This window comes from Salmo salar, chromosome ssa13 (genome assembly GCF_905237065.1).
Source record: "Salmo salar chromosome ssa13, Ssal_v3.1, whole genome shotgun sequence".
Taxonomy (NCBI): Eukaryota; Metazoa; Chordata; class Actinopteri; order Salmoniformes; family Salmonidae; genus Salmo; species Salmo salar.
In genome coordinates, this window is record NC_059454.1 from 25,981,673 (window position 1) to 25,999,457 (window position 17,785).

The 17,785-nt window shown below is 46.1% G+C and overlaps 1 protein-coding gene across 3 annotated transcripts in view; it reads right to left on the reverse strand.

Moving 5' to 3' along the window:
- Positions 1-306: 306 nt before the first annotated feature.
- LOC106566704 (kinesin heavy chain) overlaps positions 307-17,785 on the reverse strand; it is a 28,725-nt gene continuing 11,246 nt past the window's right edge. Inside the window, exons 18-29 of one of the 3 annotated variants that reach the window (XM_014135003.2) lie at positions 13,793-13,854; positions 13,582-13,691; positions 13,314-13,415; positions 13,046-13,106; positions 12,795-12,866; positions 12,579-12,683; positions 9,538-9,754; positions 9,093-9,258; positions 8,879-8,964; positions 2,549-2,576; positions 2,309-2,394; positions 307-2,138 (exon numbers count right to left, since the gene is read on the reverse strand). In XM_014135003.2, coding sequence (XP_013990478.2) covers positions 2,316-2,394; positions 2,549-2,576; positions 8,879-8,964; positions 9,093-9,258; positions 9,538-9,754; positions 12,579-12,683; positions 12,795-12,866; positions 13,046-13,106; positions 13,314-13,415; positions 13,582-13,691; positions 13,793-13,854 — 1,088 coding nt within the window. In that variant the 3' untranslated portion in view covers positions 307-2,138; positions 2,309-2,315. Of the gene's footprint in view, positions 2,139-2,308; positions 2,395-2,548; positions 2,577-8,878; positions 8,965-9,092; positions 9,259-9,537; positions 9,755-12,578; positions 12,684-12,794; positions 12,867-13,045; positions 13,107-13,313; positions 13,416-13,581; positions 13,695-13,792; positions 13,855-17,785 lie in introns of all 3 variants that reach the window. The other 2 variants (XM_014135002.2, XM_014135001.2) reach the window with 2 other exon arrangements.

Below are 17,785 nucleotides of genomic sequence, written 5' to 3' on the forward strand. Positions count from 1 at the left end.
GCCAAAGTTGTAAAGTAAAGGGTCTGAATACTTATGTAAATGAGATATTTAATTGATTTAATTTTTATACATTTGCTACATTTTCTAATATTGTGTGCAGATTGATGAGGAAGAAAAACAGTTTAATCCATTTTAGAATAAGGCTGTAACGTAACAAAATGTGGAAAAAGTCAAGGGGTTTGAATACTTTCCGAATGCCCTGTATTGTGCATTCACTCAGTAACCATTCGGACAGTCTTCGCTCACATAATACACAGTCCAAAAGTTTTCACAACACAATGATTCTTTGGACATGATTGTCTTCAATTAACTTATTTCTGTAAGGGTTTATTTCTGCCAACTACAACATAATGATTCACATATTTGAATGAGTATATACAAAAATATGCATGTCGCACGATGAATCACATAATGAGCATATAGGCCAACAGAAATATATAAATACATACAGTACACATTATGGTTCCCTAACAAAGTAATATTATGTGTGTAATTTTTTCATTTTACTACATAATGATATGCTGTTATACTTACAAGTTTAACAATATTATCACATATTTTAGATATGCTAAAGTCAGACAGTTGAATATCTGGTACAATTTCTCAAACTTGTTACATCCAAAAATGACCTCAAATGGGAATCTAAATAATCGTTGGGGGCAGGCCTGGTTTGAAATAATTCAGTCTTTAATTTATCCAAGTGGAAGGGATAATGAGTTTTTCAAACTATTACTTTATCTCATCACTTCCTTCAGTAATTAGCAATTATGTTGTTAAAAAGATTTGAAAGATATAGGTGGCCCTGGCCCCACAACACACTGTTATCAATCAGAGATCCTGAGGTGCTGTAGGTTTCAGTCATTAGTAGGCCAAAATGTAGGTCATAGTGTCTGTTAGATAGACCTGAAGTCAACACTGTACAGTCCGGCTAGTTAGTGAACCAACTCTCTACTGTACAGTACTTGTCAAAAGACCTTGGTCTCCCAATCACAGCTCCAGCAGCTGCTGGTTTTCTCTGTCCCGATTGGTTGATCAGGATTCTGACTGAGAAAACACAGCAGAGCACAGGACCATGTAAAGTTCGCATTGGTCAGCTGCCATTACTAACATGCCACTATTACAATCAAATAAAATGCTTTCAAACCCCATACTGGTGGCAGCTGGTTGGGAGCAGTTTACAAACAAGTCCAGAAGGTGTTTTGTGGTATATTGAATAATGTTTTTTTTTTATAGGGGTTGGGAAATGTTGGCATGATGTTGTGCCCTATAACAGAATACACAGAGCAGGTAGAAGGGGCACCATTTTAAAATAGAGATGTGACTATCTCATCAATAACATCATACCTTACTTCATGATGTTAAGGAGGAGGAATCTTTGTACAAACAAATCAGTTGACAGGACATAACAGCTCCCTTCACTGCCTTACAATTCACTAATATAACAACATGTTGGAATAATGATGAGTTGATAAGTTGTATCAGTTGATCTAGAGGTAGTAAATACACAGATACTGTACTTATATATATGTACACACAAGACTGCATGTTATGATCATGTGAAATCAGCTGTCATTATTATTAAGGCTGGGTTAGACTCTAAAGGGCATAGGGCATGGCTGAGTTCCACATGCCTCAGATCTGACTGGACAATGACATCATACAGCTAATACAACAGCATCATAAACTCTACATGACATCTGTCAATACCACCGTGGTGGTTCATGACAGTTTATAGCAAATTGAGTAACACTGTCATGAAACATGCACAGATTTAGTTGGCTACTCAGCTAGCTGGGCAACATGCAGAGTGAGATCCTTTGTTGTAGGCTGGCATAACGTCTTATAGGAGAGGCGCCAGGGCATGGTCATGACGGTGCTATAGGTCAGCATTATGATGACACTGTCGAGTAAAGTGGAACTGTACATACACAAAAACAGTGCTGGTCAATACCTCTACAGGAGTATACATTACGATGTGTTCTAATCACAGGAGTGTGAGGGTGGTCGCCATTGGGAGCATGGGGCTGAGCTTGGGACTACAGGGGAGAGTCAGTGGCCATGTATGGGTGCAGGGGGAGGGAAGCTAGACGGCTGCATGCAAATATATGGGAGCGGTCCTGAATACAGTATTTGGTCATCTGTGGAAAGGAAAGGAAATAGGTCGTTAGGAGATGCGTTTCAAAGGAGTAGGAATTCATCCTTCAACATGTATATTCAATTCATCATTTGTTGTGAATGTAAACAATGCGTGTGATGAGAGAGTTAAAATGTGTGTGTGCATGCGCCTGTGTGCGTGCGCATTAGTTACCATGGTATTAACTTGCAGCTGTCTCCTGCTGAATGATGTACAGTCTGCCTGGGTCCTCCACCTCACTGCCACAGTGCCCATCACTCCTGCAGACACACACTACACTGTTCAGTACTGTAGAGTGGGAGAAGTAGCACTGGTAGTAGTAGTAATAATAGAGTAAAAGAGGTAGAAGTGGGAGTAATATTAGTCTCTTTGTAATGCTTTTACAATATACAATTGAGAGGCTGATATGCTTACCTGTTGTCATTGATGTCTACGGTGTTTCCTGTTCATGAACATTACAGGGAATAGTTAGGATTAGTGTGTATACACTGTACAGTGCCTTCGGAAAGTATTCAGACCCATCCACTTTTTCCACATTTTGTTACGTTACAGCCTTATTCTAAAATGGATTTAAAAAATAAAATCCTCAGCAATCTACCCACAATAACCCATAATGACAAAGCGAAAACAGTTTTTTTGGAAATTCTAGCAAATGTATTAAATATCATTAACAGCAACACCTTATTTAAGTATTCTGACCCTTTGCTATGAGACTCGAAATTGAGCTTGGGTGCATCCTGTTTCCATTGATCATCCTTAATACGTTTCTAAACTTGGAGTCCACCTGTGGTAAATTTAATTGATTGGACATGATTTGGAAAGATACATGCCTGTCTATATAAAGTCCCACAGTTGATAGTGCATGTCAGAGCAAAATCCAAGCCATGAGTTCGAAGGAATTGTCAGTAGAGCTCAGATACAGGATTGTGTCGTGACACAGACCTGGGGAAGGGTACCAAAAAATGTCTGCAGCATTGAAGGTCCCCAAGAACACAGTGGCCTCCATCATTCTTAAATGGAAGAAGTTTAGAACCACCAAGACTCTTCCTAGAGCTGGCCCCCCGGCCAAACTGAGCAATCGGGGGAGAAGGGCCTTGGTCAGGGAGGTTACCAAGAACCCGATGGTCACTCTGACAGAGCTCCAGAGTTCCTCTGTGGAGATTGGAGAACCTTCCAGAAGGATAACCATCTCTGCAGTACTCCACCAATCATGGTAGAGTGGCCAGACGGAAGCCGCTCCTCAGTAGACGGCACATGACAGGCCGCTTGGAGTTTGCCAAAAGACAAGCGTAAGGGTTGCAGCATCATACTGTGGGGATGTTTTTCAGCGGCAGGGACTGGGGGACTAGTTAGGATCGAGGGAAAGATTAATAGAGTAAAGTATAGAGTGACCCTTGATGAAAACCTGCTCCAGAGCGCTCAGGACCTCAGACTGGGGCGAAGGTTCACCTTCCAACAGGACAACGACCCTAAGCACACAGCCAAGACAACACAGGAGTGGCTTCGGGATAAGTCTCTGAATGTCCTTGAGTAGCCCAGCCAGAACCCGGACTTGAACCCAATTTGAGCATCTCTGGAGAGACCTGAAAATAGCTGTGCAGCGACGCTCCCCATCCAACCTGACAGAGCTTGAGAGGATCTGCAGAGAAGAATGGGAGAAACTCCCCAAAAACAGGTGTGCCAAGCTTGTAGCGTCATACCCAAGAATAATTTAGGCTGTAATCGCTGCCAAAGGTGCTTCAACAAAGTACTGAATAAAGGGTCTGAATATTTATGTAAATGTGATATATATACTGCTCAAAAAAATAAAGGGAACACTTAAACAACACATCCTAGATCTGAATGAAAGAAATAATCTTACTAAATACTTTATTCTTGACATAGTTGAATGTGCTGACAACAAAATCACACAAAAATAATCAATGGAAATCCAATTTATCAACCCATGGAGGTCTGGATTTGGAGTCACACTTAAAATGAAAGTGGAAAACCACACTACAGGCTGATCCAACTTTGATGTAATGTCCTTAAAACAAGTCAAAATGAGGCTCAGTAGTGTGTGTGGCCTCCACGTGCCTGTATGACCTCCCTACAACGCCTGGGCATGCTCCTGATGAGGTGGCGGATGGTCTCCTGAGGGATCTCCTCCCAGACCTGGACTAAAGCATCTGCCAACTCCTGGACAGTCTGTGGTGCAACGTGGCGTTGGTGGATGGAGCGAGACATGATGTCCCAGATGTGCTCAATTGGATTCAGGTCTGGGGAACGGGCGGGCCAGTCCATAGCATCAATGCCTTCCTCTTGCAGGAACTGCTGACACACTCCAGCCACATGAGGTCTAGCATTGTCTTGCATTAGGAGGAACCCAGGGCCAACCGCACCAGCATATGGTCTCACAAGGGGTCTGAGGATCTCATCTCGGTACCTAATGGCAGTCAGGCTAACTCTGGCGAGCACATGGAGGGCTGTGCGGCCCCCAAAGAAATGCCACCCCACACCATGACTGACCCACCGCCAAACCGGTCATGCTGGAGGATGTTGCAGGCAGCAGAACGTTCTCCACGGCGACTCCAGACTCTGTCACGTCTGTCACGTGCTCAGTGTGAACCTGCTTTCATCTGTGAAGAGCACAGGGCGCCAGTGGCGAATTTGCCAATCTTGGTGTTCTCTGGCAAATGCCAAACGTCCTGCACGGTGTTGGGCTGTAAGCACAACCCCCACCTGTGGACGTTGGGCCCTCATACCACCCTCATGGAGTCTGTTTCTGACCATTTGAGCAGACACATGCACATTTGTGGCCTGCTGGAGGTCATTTTGCAGGGCTCTGGCAGTGCTTCTCCTGCTCCTCCTTGCACAAAGGCGGAGGTAGCGGTCCTGCTGCTGGGTTGTTGCCCTCCTACGGCCTCCTCCACGTCTCCTGATGTACTGGCCTGTCTCCTGGTAGCGCCTCCATGCTCTGGACACTACGCTGACAGACACAGCAAACCTTCTTGCCACAGCTCGCATTGATGTGCCATCCTGGATGAGCTGCACTACCTGAGTCACTTGTGTGGGTTGTAGACTGTCTCATGCTACCACTAGAGTGAAAGCACCGCCAGCATTCAAAAGTGGCCAAAACATCAGCCAGGAAGCATAGGAACTGAGAAGTGGTCTGTGGTCCCCACCTGCACAACCACTCCTTTATTGGGGGTGTCTTGCTAATTGCCTATAATTTCCACCTGTTGTCTATTCCATTTGCACAACAGCATGTGAAATGTATTGTCAATCAGTGTTGCTTCCTAAGTGGACAGTTTGATTTCACAGAAGTGTGATTGACTTGGAGTTACATTGTGTTGTTTAAGTGTTCCCTTTATTTTTTTGAGCAGTGTATCTTTTTTTTTTACATTTGCTGAAATTTATAAAAACCTGTTTTTGCTTTGTCATTATGGGGTATTGTATGTAGGTTCATGGGGGAATAAGGCTGTAAAGTAACAAAACATGGAAAAAGTCAAGGGGTCTGAATACTTTTGAAATACACTGTATATACATTACCAGTCAAAAGTTTGAACACCTGCTCATTCAAAGGGTTTTCTTCATTTTTTTACTATTTTCTACATTGTAGAATAATAGCGAAGACATCAAAACTATGAAATAACACATATGGAATCATGTAGTAAAAAAAAGTGTGAAACAAAGTACTTCAAAGTAGCCACCCTTTGCCTTGATGACAGCTTTGCACACTCTTGGCATTCTCTCAACCAGCTTCATGAGGAATGCTTTTCCAACAGTCTTGAAGGAGTTCCCACATATGCTGAGCACTTGTTTGCTGCTTTTCCTTCACTCTGCGGTCCAACTCATCCCGAACCATCTCAATTGCTAAAGATGGGGTTAGCAATTGGGGCAGCAGGTAGCCTAGTGGTTAGAGCATTGGACTAGTAAACGAAAGGTTGCTAGATCGAATCCCGTAGCTGATAAGGTAAAAAGGCAGTTAACCCACTGTTCCTAGGCCATCATTGTAAATAAGAATTTGTTCTTAACTGACTTGCCTAGTTGAATAAAGGTAAAATAAAAAAATAAAATAAAAATATTGTGTTGAGGTCGGGTGATTGTGGAGGCCAGGTCTTCTGATGAAGCACTCCATCACTCCCTTTCTTTGTCAAATAGCCCTTACACAGCCTGGGGGTGTGTTGGGTCATTGTTCTGTTGAAAAACAAATGATAGTCCCACTAAGCGCAAACCAGATGGGATTGCGTATCACTGCAGAATGCTGTGGTAGCCATGCTGGTTAAGTGTGCCTTGAATTTTAAATACATCACTGACAGTGTCACCAGAAAAGCACTCCCACACCATCACACCTCCTCTTACATGCTTCACGGTGGGAACCACACATGCAGAGATCATCCATTCACCTACTCTGTATCTCACATAGACACGGCGGTTGGACTCAAATTTGGACTCATCAGGCCAAAGGACAGATTTCCACCGGTCTAATGTCCATTGCTCGTGTATCTTGGCCCAAGCAAGTCTCTTCTTCTTATTGGTGTCCTCTAGTAGTGGTTTCTTTGTAACAATTCGACCATGAAGGCCTGATTCATGCTGTCTCCTCTGAACAAATAAATTTGTCACAAGCGCCGAATACAACAGTGAAATGCTTACTTACAAGCCCTTAACCAACAATGCAGTTTTAAGAAAAAGAACTGTTAAGTAAAAAAAATAGATAAGTAGAAAATAAAAGTAACAAATAATTAAACAGCAGCAGTAAAATAACAATAGCGAGGCTATATACAGGGGGTACTGGTACAGAGTCAATGTGTGGGGGCACCGGATAGTCGAGGTAGTTGAGGTAATATGTTCATGTAGGTAGAGTTAAAGTGACTATGCATAGATAATAAACAGAGAGTAGCAGCAGCGTAAAAGAGGGGTCTGGTAGACCTTTGATTAGCTGTTCAGGAGTCTTATGGCTTGGGGGTAGAAGCTGTTAAGAAGCCTTTTGGACCTAGACTTGGTGCTCCGGTACAGCTTGCCATGCGGTAGCAGAGAGAACAGTCTATGACTAGGGTGGCTGGAGTCTTTGACAATTTTTAAGGCCTTCCTTTGACACCGCCTGGTATAGAGGTCCTGGATGGCAGGAAGCTTGGCCCCAGTGATGTATTGGACCATGATAGTTTGTTGGGGATGTGGACACCAAGGAACTTGAAGCTCTCAACCTGCTCCACTACAGCCCCATCGATGAGAATAGGCGCGTGCTCGGTCATCCTTTTCCTGTAGTCCACAATCATCTCCTTTGTCTTGATCACGTTGAGGGAGAGGTTGTTGTCCTGGCACCACCCGACCAGGTCTCTGACCTCCTCCCTATAGGCTGTGTCATCGTTGATCTGGCCTACCACTGTTGTGTCATCGGCAAACTTGATGATGGTGTTGGAGTCGTGCCTGGCCATGCAGTCATGGGTGTTCAGGGAGTACAGGACGCACCCCTGAGGGGCCCCTGTGTTTAGGATCAGCGTGGCAGATGTGTTGTTACCTACCCTTCCCGTCTGGGGTTGGCCCGTCAGGAAGTCCAGAATCCAGTTGCAGAGGGAGGTGTTTAGTCCCATGGTCCTTAGCTTAGTGATGAGCTTTGAGGACACTATGGTGTTGAACGCTGAGCTGTAGTCAATGAATAGCATTCTCACATAGGTGTTCCTTTTGTCCAGGTGGGAAAGGGCAGTGTTGAGTGCAATAGACATTGCCTCATCTGTGGATCTGTTGGGGCTGTATGCAAACTGGAGTGGGTCTAGGGTTTCTGGGATAATGGTGTTGATGTGAGCCATGACCAGCCTTTCAAAGCAATTCATGGCTACAGACGTGAGTGCTACGGGTCGGTAGTCATTTAGGCAGGTTACCTTAGGGTTCTTGGGCACATGCTTGAAACATGTTGGTATTACAGACTCAGTCAGGGACAGATTGAAAATGTCAGTGAAGACTCTTGCCAGTTGGTCAGCGCATGCTCGGAGTACACGTCCTGGTAATCCATATGGCCCTGTGGCCTTGTGAATGTTGACCTGTTTAAAGGTCTTACTCACATCGGCTACGGAGAGCGTGATCACACAGTCCTCCGGAACAGCTGATGCTCTCATGCATGTTTCAGTGTTAGAAGAGCATAGAAGTAATTTAGCTCCTCTGGTGGGCAGTTGATGTTGAGATGTGTCTGTTATATGAACTCTGTGAAGCATTTATTTGGGCTGCAATTTCTGAGGCTGGTAACTTCTGAGGCTGGTAATCCTCTGCAGCAGAGGTAACTCTGGGTCTTCCTTTCCTGTGGCGGTCCTCATGAGAGCCAGTTTCATCATAGCGCTTGGTGGTTTTTGTGACTGCACTTGAAACTTTCAAAGTTCTTAACATTTTCCTGATTGACTGACCTTCATGTCTTAAAGTAATGATGGACTGTCGTTTCGCTTTGCTTATTTGAGCTGTTCTTGCCATAATATGGACTTGGTCATTTAACAAATAGGGCTATCTTCTGATTATCACCCCTACCTTGTCACAACACAACTGACTGGCTCAAACGCATGTGTTATTGTAGTGTTTTAATGTCTTCACTATTATTCTACAATGTAGAAAATAGTAAAAAATAAAGAAAAACCCTTGAATGAGTAGGCGTGTCTAAACCTTTTACTATATTTTTTCTGACATTCAATTACTTCATTACAAGCTTTTAACCACTGTAAAATGTAATATACAGTAAAAACCAGAACTGTTGGTGAACTGTATGGCTCTGGGACTCACCGTTATCCCTGTCTATGTTGAGTGGGTAGGACTCGAGCATGTCTGTGGGGTTGACTGCTCTGTAGCCCAGTCCTGTGCACACTCTGCTTAACAAAGATAATAGAACACAGTCACTCCTGAGTCTAATAACACACCAATGCAAGTAAACTATTCAAAGCTAAATTTACTTAAAGCATTGATCTATATAAATATGAGTGTGTGAGATGGGCCTCACATGTTTGTCTGGACGGAGCTGAGCTGAGAGTTAGGTACGGTGGTCTGTTCTGTGATGGCACTCTGGAACAGGGCTTTACTGTAGGTGTTGGCCGGCTCACTGACATGTGTGTAGAACGGGTTGGTAGGAGAGCACACTGGCAGCTGCTTCGGTCGCACTGGTTTGGCTGCAGGATAACACAGAGGCCAATCAATCAATATTACAATACAGAGGTAAATTATGTTTAAAAAAAAACATATATATATATATATATATATATATACCAACTGTTACTTAAAATAGCTATATTTGACCCATGTCTAAGCACCTATTTTATCTTCAAAATGTTCTGTGTCATTCCGATCATTTATTCTATTTATCAATGACTGTCTATGAAGCTCTCCATCCATAAACAGAGAACACATCAGCACAGTCAGTAGAACTGTATTTGCAGTGGGTGCGCTACCGATCTGTGCAGCATGGGGGCGTCTCAGATTGTTCTTGGTTCTCATGGCGTCTTTGATGCGGTCCACTTCCTGCTGGTAGCGACGCCTGTCGATCATGGCGCCCTCCTTGGCGTCCCTCAGTGCCGTCTCCAGGGCCTTAACTCTCTCAGCAGTAGACCGAAGACGTTTTTCCAGCTTTGGAAGCTCACAACGCAGATCTGCATTGTCACGAACCAGCTACAGAGAAATACAGAAAGAAAGAGAGAGAGAGAGAGAGAGAGAGAAAAGAGAGGAAGTGAGAAGAAATAAGAGTGACACAAGGGAAGAGAGATTTCTTGCTGGAATATTTATTGATCAAGGATGGATAAGGTAAGAGAGGGGCGGGATGAGACTGGGTAATAAGGGGAAATAGAGCTTGTATTAACAATAGGGAAGGAGAGGAGACTGGATACTGACCTTGGAATAAAACTATGCGTTTATGACTCCCCAAATGCTAAATTTACCCACATGAGCAAGTTTTCTTTCAATGTTTTTGTGTCCCCTGAATATCTTGTATCACATAAGTATTTTGAATTTAAATGTTTCTTCTCTCATATCCCTTAGCATAAAATCATGATATCATTCAAAGGTAAATATTAGAGGTCGACGGATTAATCGGAATGGCCGATTAATTAGGGCCGATTTCAAGTTTTCATAACAATCGGTAATCGGCATTTTTGGACACCGATTGTGGCCGATTACATTGCACTCCACGAGGAGACTGCGTGGCAGGCTGACTACCTTTTACGCGAGTGCAGCAATAAGCAAAGGTAAGTTGCTAGCTAGCATTAAACTTACCTTGTAAAAAACAATCAATCTTACTATAATCACTAGTTAACTACACATAGTTGATGATATTACAAGTTTATCTAGCTTGTCCTGCATTGCATATAATCGATGCGGTGCCTGTTAATTTCTCATTGAATCACAGCCTACTTCGACAAACGGGTGTTGATTTAACAAGCGCATTTGCGAAAAAAGCACTGTTGTTGCACCAATGTACCTAACCATAAACATCAATGCCTTTCTTTAAAACCAATACACAAGTATATATTTTTAAACCTGCATATTTAGTTAATATTGCTTGCTAACATGGTAACTAGGTTTAACTAGGTAAATTGTGTCACTTCTCTTGCATTCCGTGCAAGCAGAGTCAGGGTATATGCAGCAGTTTGGGCCGCCTGGCTCGTTGACAACTGTGTGAAGACCGTTTCTTCCTAACAAAGACCGTAATTAATTTGCCAGAATTGTACATAATTATGACATAACATTGAAGGTTGTGTAACAGGAATATTTAGACTTATGGATGCCAATAGTTAGATAAAATACGGAACGGATCCGTATTCACTGAAAGAATAAACGTTTTGTTTTCGAAATGACAGTTTCCGGATTTGACCATATTAATGACCTAAGGCTCGTATTTCTGTGTTATTATGTTATAATTAAGTCTACGATTTGATATTTGATAGAGCAGGCTGACGGAGCGGTGGTAGGCAGCAGCAGGCTCGTAAGCATTCATTCAAACAGCACTTTCGTGCATTTGCCAGCAGCTCTTCGCTAATAGTGTTTCAATCGGTGACGTCACTCGCTCTGAGACGTTGAAGTAGTTGTTCCCCTTGCTCTGCAAGGGCCACGGCTTTTGTGGAGCGATGGGTAACGATGCTTCGAGGGTGGCTGTTGTCGATGTGTCCCTGGTTCGAGCCCAGGTAGGGGCGAGGAGAGGGACGGAAGCTATACTGTTACACTGGCAATACTATAGTGCCTATAAGAACATCCAATAGTCAAAGGTATATGAAATACAAATGGTATAGAGAGAAATAGTCCTATAATTCCTAGAATAACTACAACCTAAAACTTCTTAACTGGGAATATTGAAGACTCCGGTTAAAAGGAACCACCAGCTTTCATATGTTCTCATGTTCTGAGCAAGGAACTTAAACGTTAGCTTTTTTACATGGCACATACTGCACTTTTACTTTCTTCTCCAACACTTTGTTATTGCATTATTTAAACCAAATTGAACATGTTTCATTATTTATTTGAGGCTAAATTGATTTTATTGATGTATTATATTAAGTTAAAATTCAGTATTGTTCAGTGTTGTTGTAATTGTCATTATTACAAATAAATAAATGTAAAAAAATTATTCATCGGCCGATTAATCGGTATCGACTTTTTTTGGTCCTCCAATAATCGCTATCAGCGTTGAAAAATCATAATCGGTCGACCTCTAGTAAATATACTATGAAACCTTTCCTCCTCTTTTGGTTCATGCCAGACTAAAACAGCTAAAAACCAGTCAGGTAACACGTGACAACATCTTTGTGAGTATTGCATCACACGAGCACATACATTCACATACGACTCACTCTTTTTCTCTTTCAAACATCTCTCAGATTCATTAAAAAAATTGCATGCAAAGAAAAAGTGTTAAGGAAGCATCAAGCCGTTTGTGTCCCTTTAGAAGCCTAATGGATAGTGCCCAAAGCAGAGGGACATTTGAGGTTGAAAATATACAAAAGAAAAAGGGATGCATGGAGGCGAAGGAGAAGCGAGGTCCTGTACCTGTCCGTAACACTCCATCACCTGCAGGGTGTGCTCTCAACGCACACAACAACAATAACAACAGCAACAACAACAGAAACCCATGAAACAAACACACAAAGACACACACATACACACAAACACACATCCATGCCCACACACACAAAACAGCACAAGGACAAGAGGTGAAAAAAGAGTGAGTGGAACAGAGCCAAGACGAGCCAACCCACTGTGCACAAACTGGTTGAATCGACGTTGTTTCCTCATCATTTCAACTAAATTACATTGAACCAATGTGGAACAGACGTTGAATTGATATCTGTGCCCAGTGGGAAGGGTAGAGAGTTGACTGTGCAAGGGGGAAAGGGACAACGCTAGGTTGTGAGGTGTTCACACTTAGAGCTGGAGAGAGGTTTCTAGTTAGGTTTTACTTTATCAAAACAAGTCAGACAACACAACTATCCTGTGAGGCTCTCACCTGTTTGTGAACCTTTGTAAGCTGGTCCAGGTTATTCTCAAGAAAGGAAATCTTCTGTTTCTGGGTGCAAGACCCCCCACTATCATCAGGTTCCATTTCGGAACTCTGTGTAAGAAAGAAAGGAGGAACAGAGAGAGAGAGGAAAGGGGGGTTTCGTACCCTTCATAGTGATTAATAGGGTTATATTCTGTCTTTCTTTCTCCATCTCTCACTCACTTTTTTAACCCGCGACGTGAGGTCTTGAACGAACAGCTTGCGCAGGTTGTGGAGGGTCTGGAGCTCCCGGGCCTGAAAAACAAAGATGTAGAAAAAAGTAAGTCAAATATGTAAAAAGAGGGAGAAGGTGCAGAAAAGAGGAGTTAAAGCAGAGAGAGAAGAAAGAGGGAGATGGGGCAAGAAAATGGATATAGCGAGAATGAGGGAGAGAAAGAGGAAGAAAGTAGGGTAAGAGAGAGAGGGCCACTCACAACAGTCTCCTCCAGCCCTTTGAGATCCTGCTTGGTCTGCTCATGGCGCTCATGTAGAAATCTGACAGGAAGAGGAAACACATCCGCATCAGCAACATCAAAATCAGAACACATTTCTTAACTTTGTTAAACTGTGAAGTGAGTTCAGATTGTGTCTGTCTCTGTGTGTGTGTGTGTGTGTGTGTGTGTGTGTGTGTGTGTGTGTGTGTGTGTGTGTGTGTGTGTGTGTGTGTGTGTGTGTGTGTTGTGTGTGTATGTTCAGACTTACGACAGCTCCTCCAGCCGCTCGCTCTTGCTGCTGTCCACGCTCTTCAGACGGTCAAAGTCGGCAAGCACCTGAGCCAACTCAATCTGCAGCTTCTGGTTATGACTGAGAGAGAGAGAGACCGATAATATCATGTTTAATAAGAGAGAGAGACAAAAAGTTGAATGTTGAAGGTTTTTAAAAGTGAAGTGAATGTTTTCATCATTGTTTTGTTTTATCTCATCAATGGCACATAAATGTAGAGGCTTCCAGTAGTTCTGATGACACTGACTCAGTGAGGTCATCGATGATCCTCTGCTTCTCGTTGATCTCATCCCGGAGACGGGCCATCTGCATGTGGTGCAGACCACGGTGAGACTCCTCCCCCTGCTGCCGAGTAACCTTCTGAACCACCAAACAATGAGGAAAATCACACTGCCGGTTTCATTTTATTTCAGTCATTACTGGGTGACATAATTAGCATTATTGGAATCCATGTTTACCTTGACATTACCCTCCTCGGTCTCACCCTTCTCTCCATCCTTCTCTTCAAGCAGAGAGTTATCTGTAACATAGAAAGAGATCTATAAGATGTGTTTTCCCACCTGGGTGGAGGGTGTGTACAGGTGTGTTACCTGGGTCCTGTAGCCTGGCTGATGTGAGGGTGGAGGGTGTGTACAGGTGTGTTACCTGAGTCCTGTAGCCTGGCTGATGTGAGGGTGGAGGGTGTGTACAGGTGTGTTACCTGAGTCCTGTAGACTGGCTGATGTGAGGGTGGAGGGTGTGTACAGGTGTGTTACCTGAGTCCTGTAGCCTGGCTGATGTGAGGGTGGAGGGTGTGTACAGGTGTGTTACCTGAGTCCTGTAGCCTGGCTGATGTGAGGGTGGAGGGTGTGTACAGGTGTGTTACCTGGGTCCATCAGCCTGGCTGATGTGAGGGTGGAGGGTGTGTACAGGTGTGTTACCTGAGTCCTGTAGCCTGGCTGATGTGAGGGTGGAAGGTGTGTACAGGTGTGTTACCTGGGTCCATCAGCCTGGCTGAAGTGAGGGTGGAGGGTGTGTACAGGTGTGTTACCTGAGTCCTGTAGCCTGGCTGATGTGAGGGTGGAAGGTGTGTACAGGTGTGTTACCTGGGTCCATCAGCCTGGCTGATGTGAGGGTGGAGGGTGTGTACAGGTGTGTTACCTGGGTCCTGTAGCCTGGCTGATGTGAGGGTGGAGGGTGTGTACAGGTGTGTTACCTGGGTCCATCAGCCTGGCTGATGTGAGGGTGGAAGGTGTGTACAGGTGTGTTACCTGGGTCCTGTAGCCTGGTTGATGTGAGGGTGGAGGATGTGTACAGGTGTGTTACCTGGGGGGTGAAGGGTGTGTACAGGTGTGTTACCTGCCGGGTGGAGGGTGTGTACATGTGTGTTATCTGGGGGGTGGAGGGGGTGTACAGGTGTGTTACCTGGGGGGTGGAGGGTGTGTACAGGTGTTTTACCTGGGGGGGTGGAGGGTGTGTACAGGTGTGTTACCTGGGTCCTGTAGCCTGGCTGATGTGAGGGTGGAGGGTGTGTACAGGTGTGTTACCTGAGTCCTGTAGCCTGGCTGATGTGAGGGTGGAGGGTGTGTACAGGTGTGTTACCTGAGTCCTGTAGCCTGGCTGATGTGTGGGTGGAGGGTGTGTACAGGTGTGTTACCTGAGTCCTGTAGCCTGGCTGATGTGAGGGTGGAGGGTGTGTACAGGTGTGTTACCTGAGTCCTGTAGCCTGACTGATGTGAGGGTGGAAGGTGTGTACAGGTGTGTTACCTGGGTCCATCAGCCTGGCTGATGTGAGGGTGGAGGGTGTGTACAGGTGTGTTACCTGGGTCCTGTAGCCTGGCTGATGTGAGGGTGGAGGGTGTGTACAGGTGTGTTACCTGGGTCCATCAGCCTGGCTGATGTGAGGGTGGAAGGTGTGTACAGGTGTGTTACCTGGGTCCTGTAGCCTGGCTGATGTGAGGGTGGAGGATGTGTACAGGTGTGTTACCTGGGGGGTGAAGGGTGTGTACAGGTGTGTTACCTGCCGGGTGGAGGGTGTGTACATGTGTGTTATCTGGGGGTGGAGGGTGTGTACAGGTGTGTTACCTGGGGGTGGAGGGTGTGTACAGGTGTGTTACCTGGGGGTGAAGGGAAGGGTGTGTACAGGTGTGTTACCTGGGGGTGGAGGGTGTGTACAGGTGTGTTACCTGGGGGGTGAAGGGTGTGTACAGGTGTGTTACCTGCCGGGTGGAGGGTGTGTACATGTGTGTTATCTGGGGGTGGAGGGTGTGTACAGGTGTGTTACCTGCCGGGTGGAGGGTGTGTACATGTGTGTTATCTGGGGGGTGGAGGGTGTGTACAGGTGTGTTACCTGGGGGGTGGAGGGTGTGTACAGGTGTGTTACCTGCCGGGTGGAGGGGGTGTACATGTGTGTTATCTGGGGGGTGGAGGGTGTGTACATGTGTGTTATCTGGGGGTGGAGGGTGTGTACAGGTGTGTTACCTGGGGGTGGAGGGTGTGTACAGGTGTGTTACCTGGGTCCTGTAGCCTGGCTGAAGTGAGGGTGGAGGGTGTGTACAGGTGTGTTACCTGGGGGGTGAAGGGTGTGTACAGGTGTGTTACCTGCCGGGTGGAGGGTGTGTACAGGTGTGTTACCTGGGGGTGGAGGGTGTGTACAGGTGTGTTACCTGGGGGTGGAGGGTGTGTACAGGTGTGTTACCTGGGGGTGAAGGGTGTGTACAGGTGTGTTACCTGGGGGTGGAGGGTGTGTACAGGTGTGTTACCTGGGGGTGGAGGGTGTGTACAGGTGTGTTACCTGGGTCCTGTAGCCTGGCTGAAGTGAGGGTGGAGGATGTGTACAGGTGTGTTACCTGGGTCCTGTAGCCTGGCTGAAGTGAGGGTGGAGGGTGTGTACAGGTGTGTTACCTGGGTCCTGTAGCCTGGCTGAAGTGAGGGTGGAGGGTGTGTACAGGTGTGTTACCTGGGTCCTGTAGCCTGGCTGATGTGAGGGTGGAGGGTGTGTACAGGTCTGTTACCTGAGTCCTGTAGCCTGGCTGATGTGAGGGTGGAGGGTGTGTACAGGTGTGTAACCTGGGTCCTGTAGCCTGGCTGATGTGAGGGTGGAGGGTGTGTACAGGTGTGTTACCTGAGTCCTGTAGACTGGCTGATGTGAGGGTGGAGGGTGTGTACAGGTGTGTTAACTGAGTCCTGTAGCCTGGCTGATGTGAGGGTGGAGGGTGTGTACAGGTGTGTTACCTGAGTCCTGTAGCCTGGCTGATGTGAGGGTGGAGGGTGTGTACAGGTGTGTTACCTGGGTCCTGTAGCCTGGCTGATGTGAGGGTGGAGGGTGTGTACAGGTGTGTTACCTGGGTCCATCAGCCTGGCTGATGTGAGGGTGGAAGGTGTGTACAGGTGTGTTACCTGGGTCCTGTAGCCTGGTTGATGTGAGGGTGGAGGATGTGTACAGGTGTGTTACCTGGGGGGTGAAGGGTGTGTACAGGTGTGTTACCTGCCGGGTGGAGGGTGTGTACATGTGTGTTATCTGGGGGGTGGAGGGTGTGTACAGGTGTGTTACCTGGGTCCTGTAGCCTGGCTGATGTGAGGGTGGAGGGTGTGTACAGGTGTGTTACCTGAGTCCTGTAGCCTGGCTGATGTGAGGGTGGAGGGTGTGTACAGGTGTGTTGCCTGAGTCCTGTAGCCTGGCTGATGTGTGGGTGGAGGGTGTGTACAGGTGTGTTACCTGAGTCCTGTAGCCTGGCTGATGTGAGGGTGGAGGGTGTGTACAGGTGTGTTACCTGAGTCCTGTAGCCTGACTGATGTGAGGGTGGAAGGTGTGTACAGGTGTGTTACCTGGGTCCATCAGCCTGGCTGATGTGAGGGTGGAGGGTGTGTACAGGTGTGTTACCTGGGTCCTGTAGCCTGGCTGATGTGAGGGTGGAGGGTGTGTACAGGTGTGTTACCTGGGTCCATCAGCCTGGCTGATGTGAGGGTGGAAGGTGTGTACAGGTGTGTTACCTGGGTCCTGTAGCCTGGCTGATGTGAGGGTGGAGGATGTGTACAGGTGTGTTACCTGGGGGTGAAGGGTGTGTACAGGTGTGTTACCTGCCGGGTGGAGGGTGTGTACATGTGTGTTATCTGGGGGTGGAGGGTGTGTACAGGTGTGTTACCTGGGGGTGGAGGGTGTGTACAGGTGTTTTACCTGGGGGTGGAGGGTGTGTACAGGTGTGTTACCTGGGGGGTGAAGGGAAGGGTGTGTACAGGTGTGTTACCTGGGGGTGAAGGGAAGGGTGTGTACAGGTGTGTTACCTGGGGGGTGGAGGGTGTGTACAGGTGTGTTACCTGGGGGGTGAAGGGTGTGTACAGGTGTGTTACCTGCCGGGTGGAGGGTGTGTACATGTGTGTTATCTGGGGGTGGAGGGTGTGTACAGGTGTGTTACCTGCCGGGTGGAGGGTGTGTACATGTGTGTTATCTGGGGGTGGAGGGTGTGTACAGG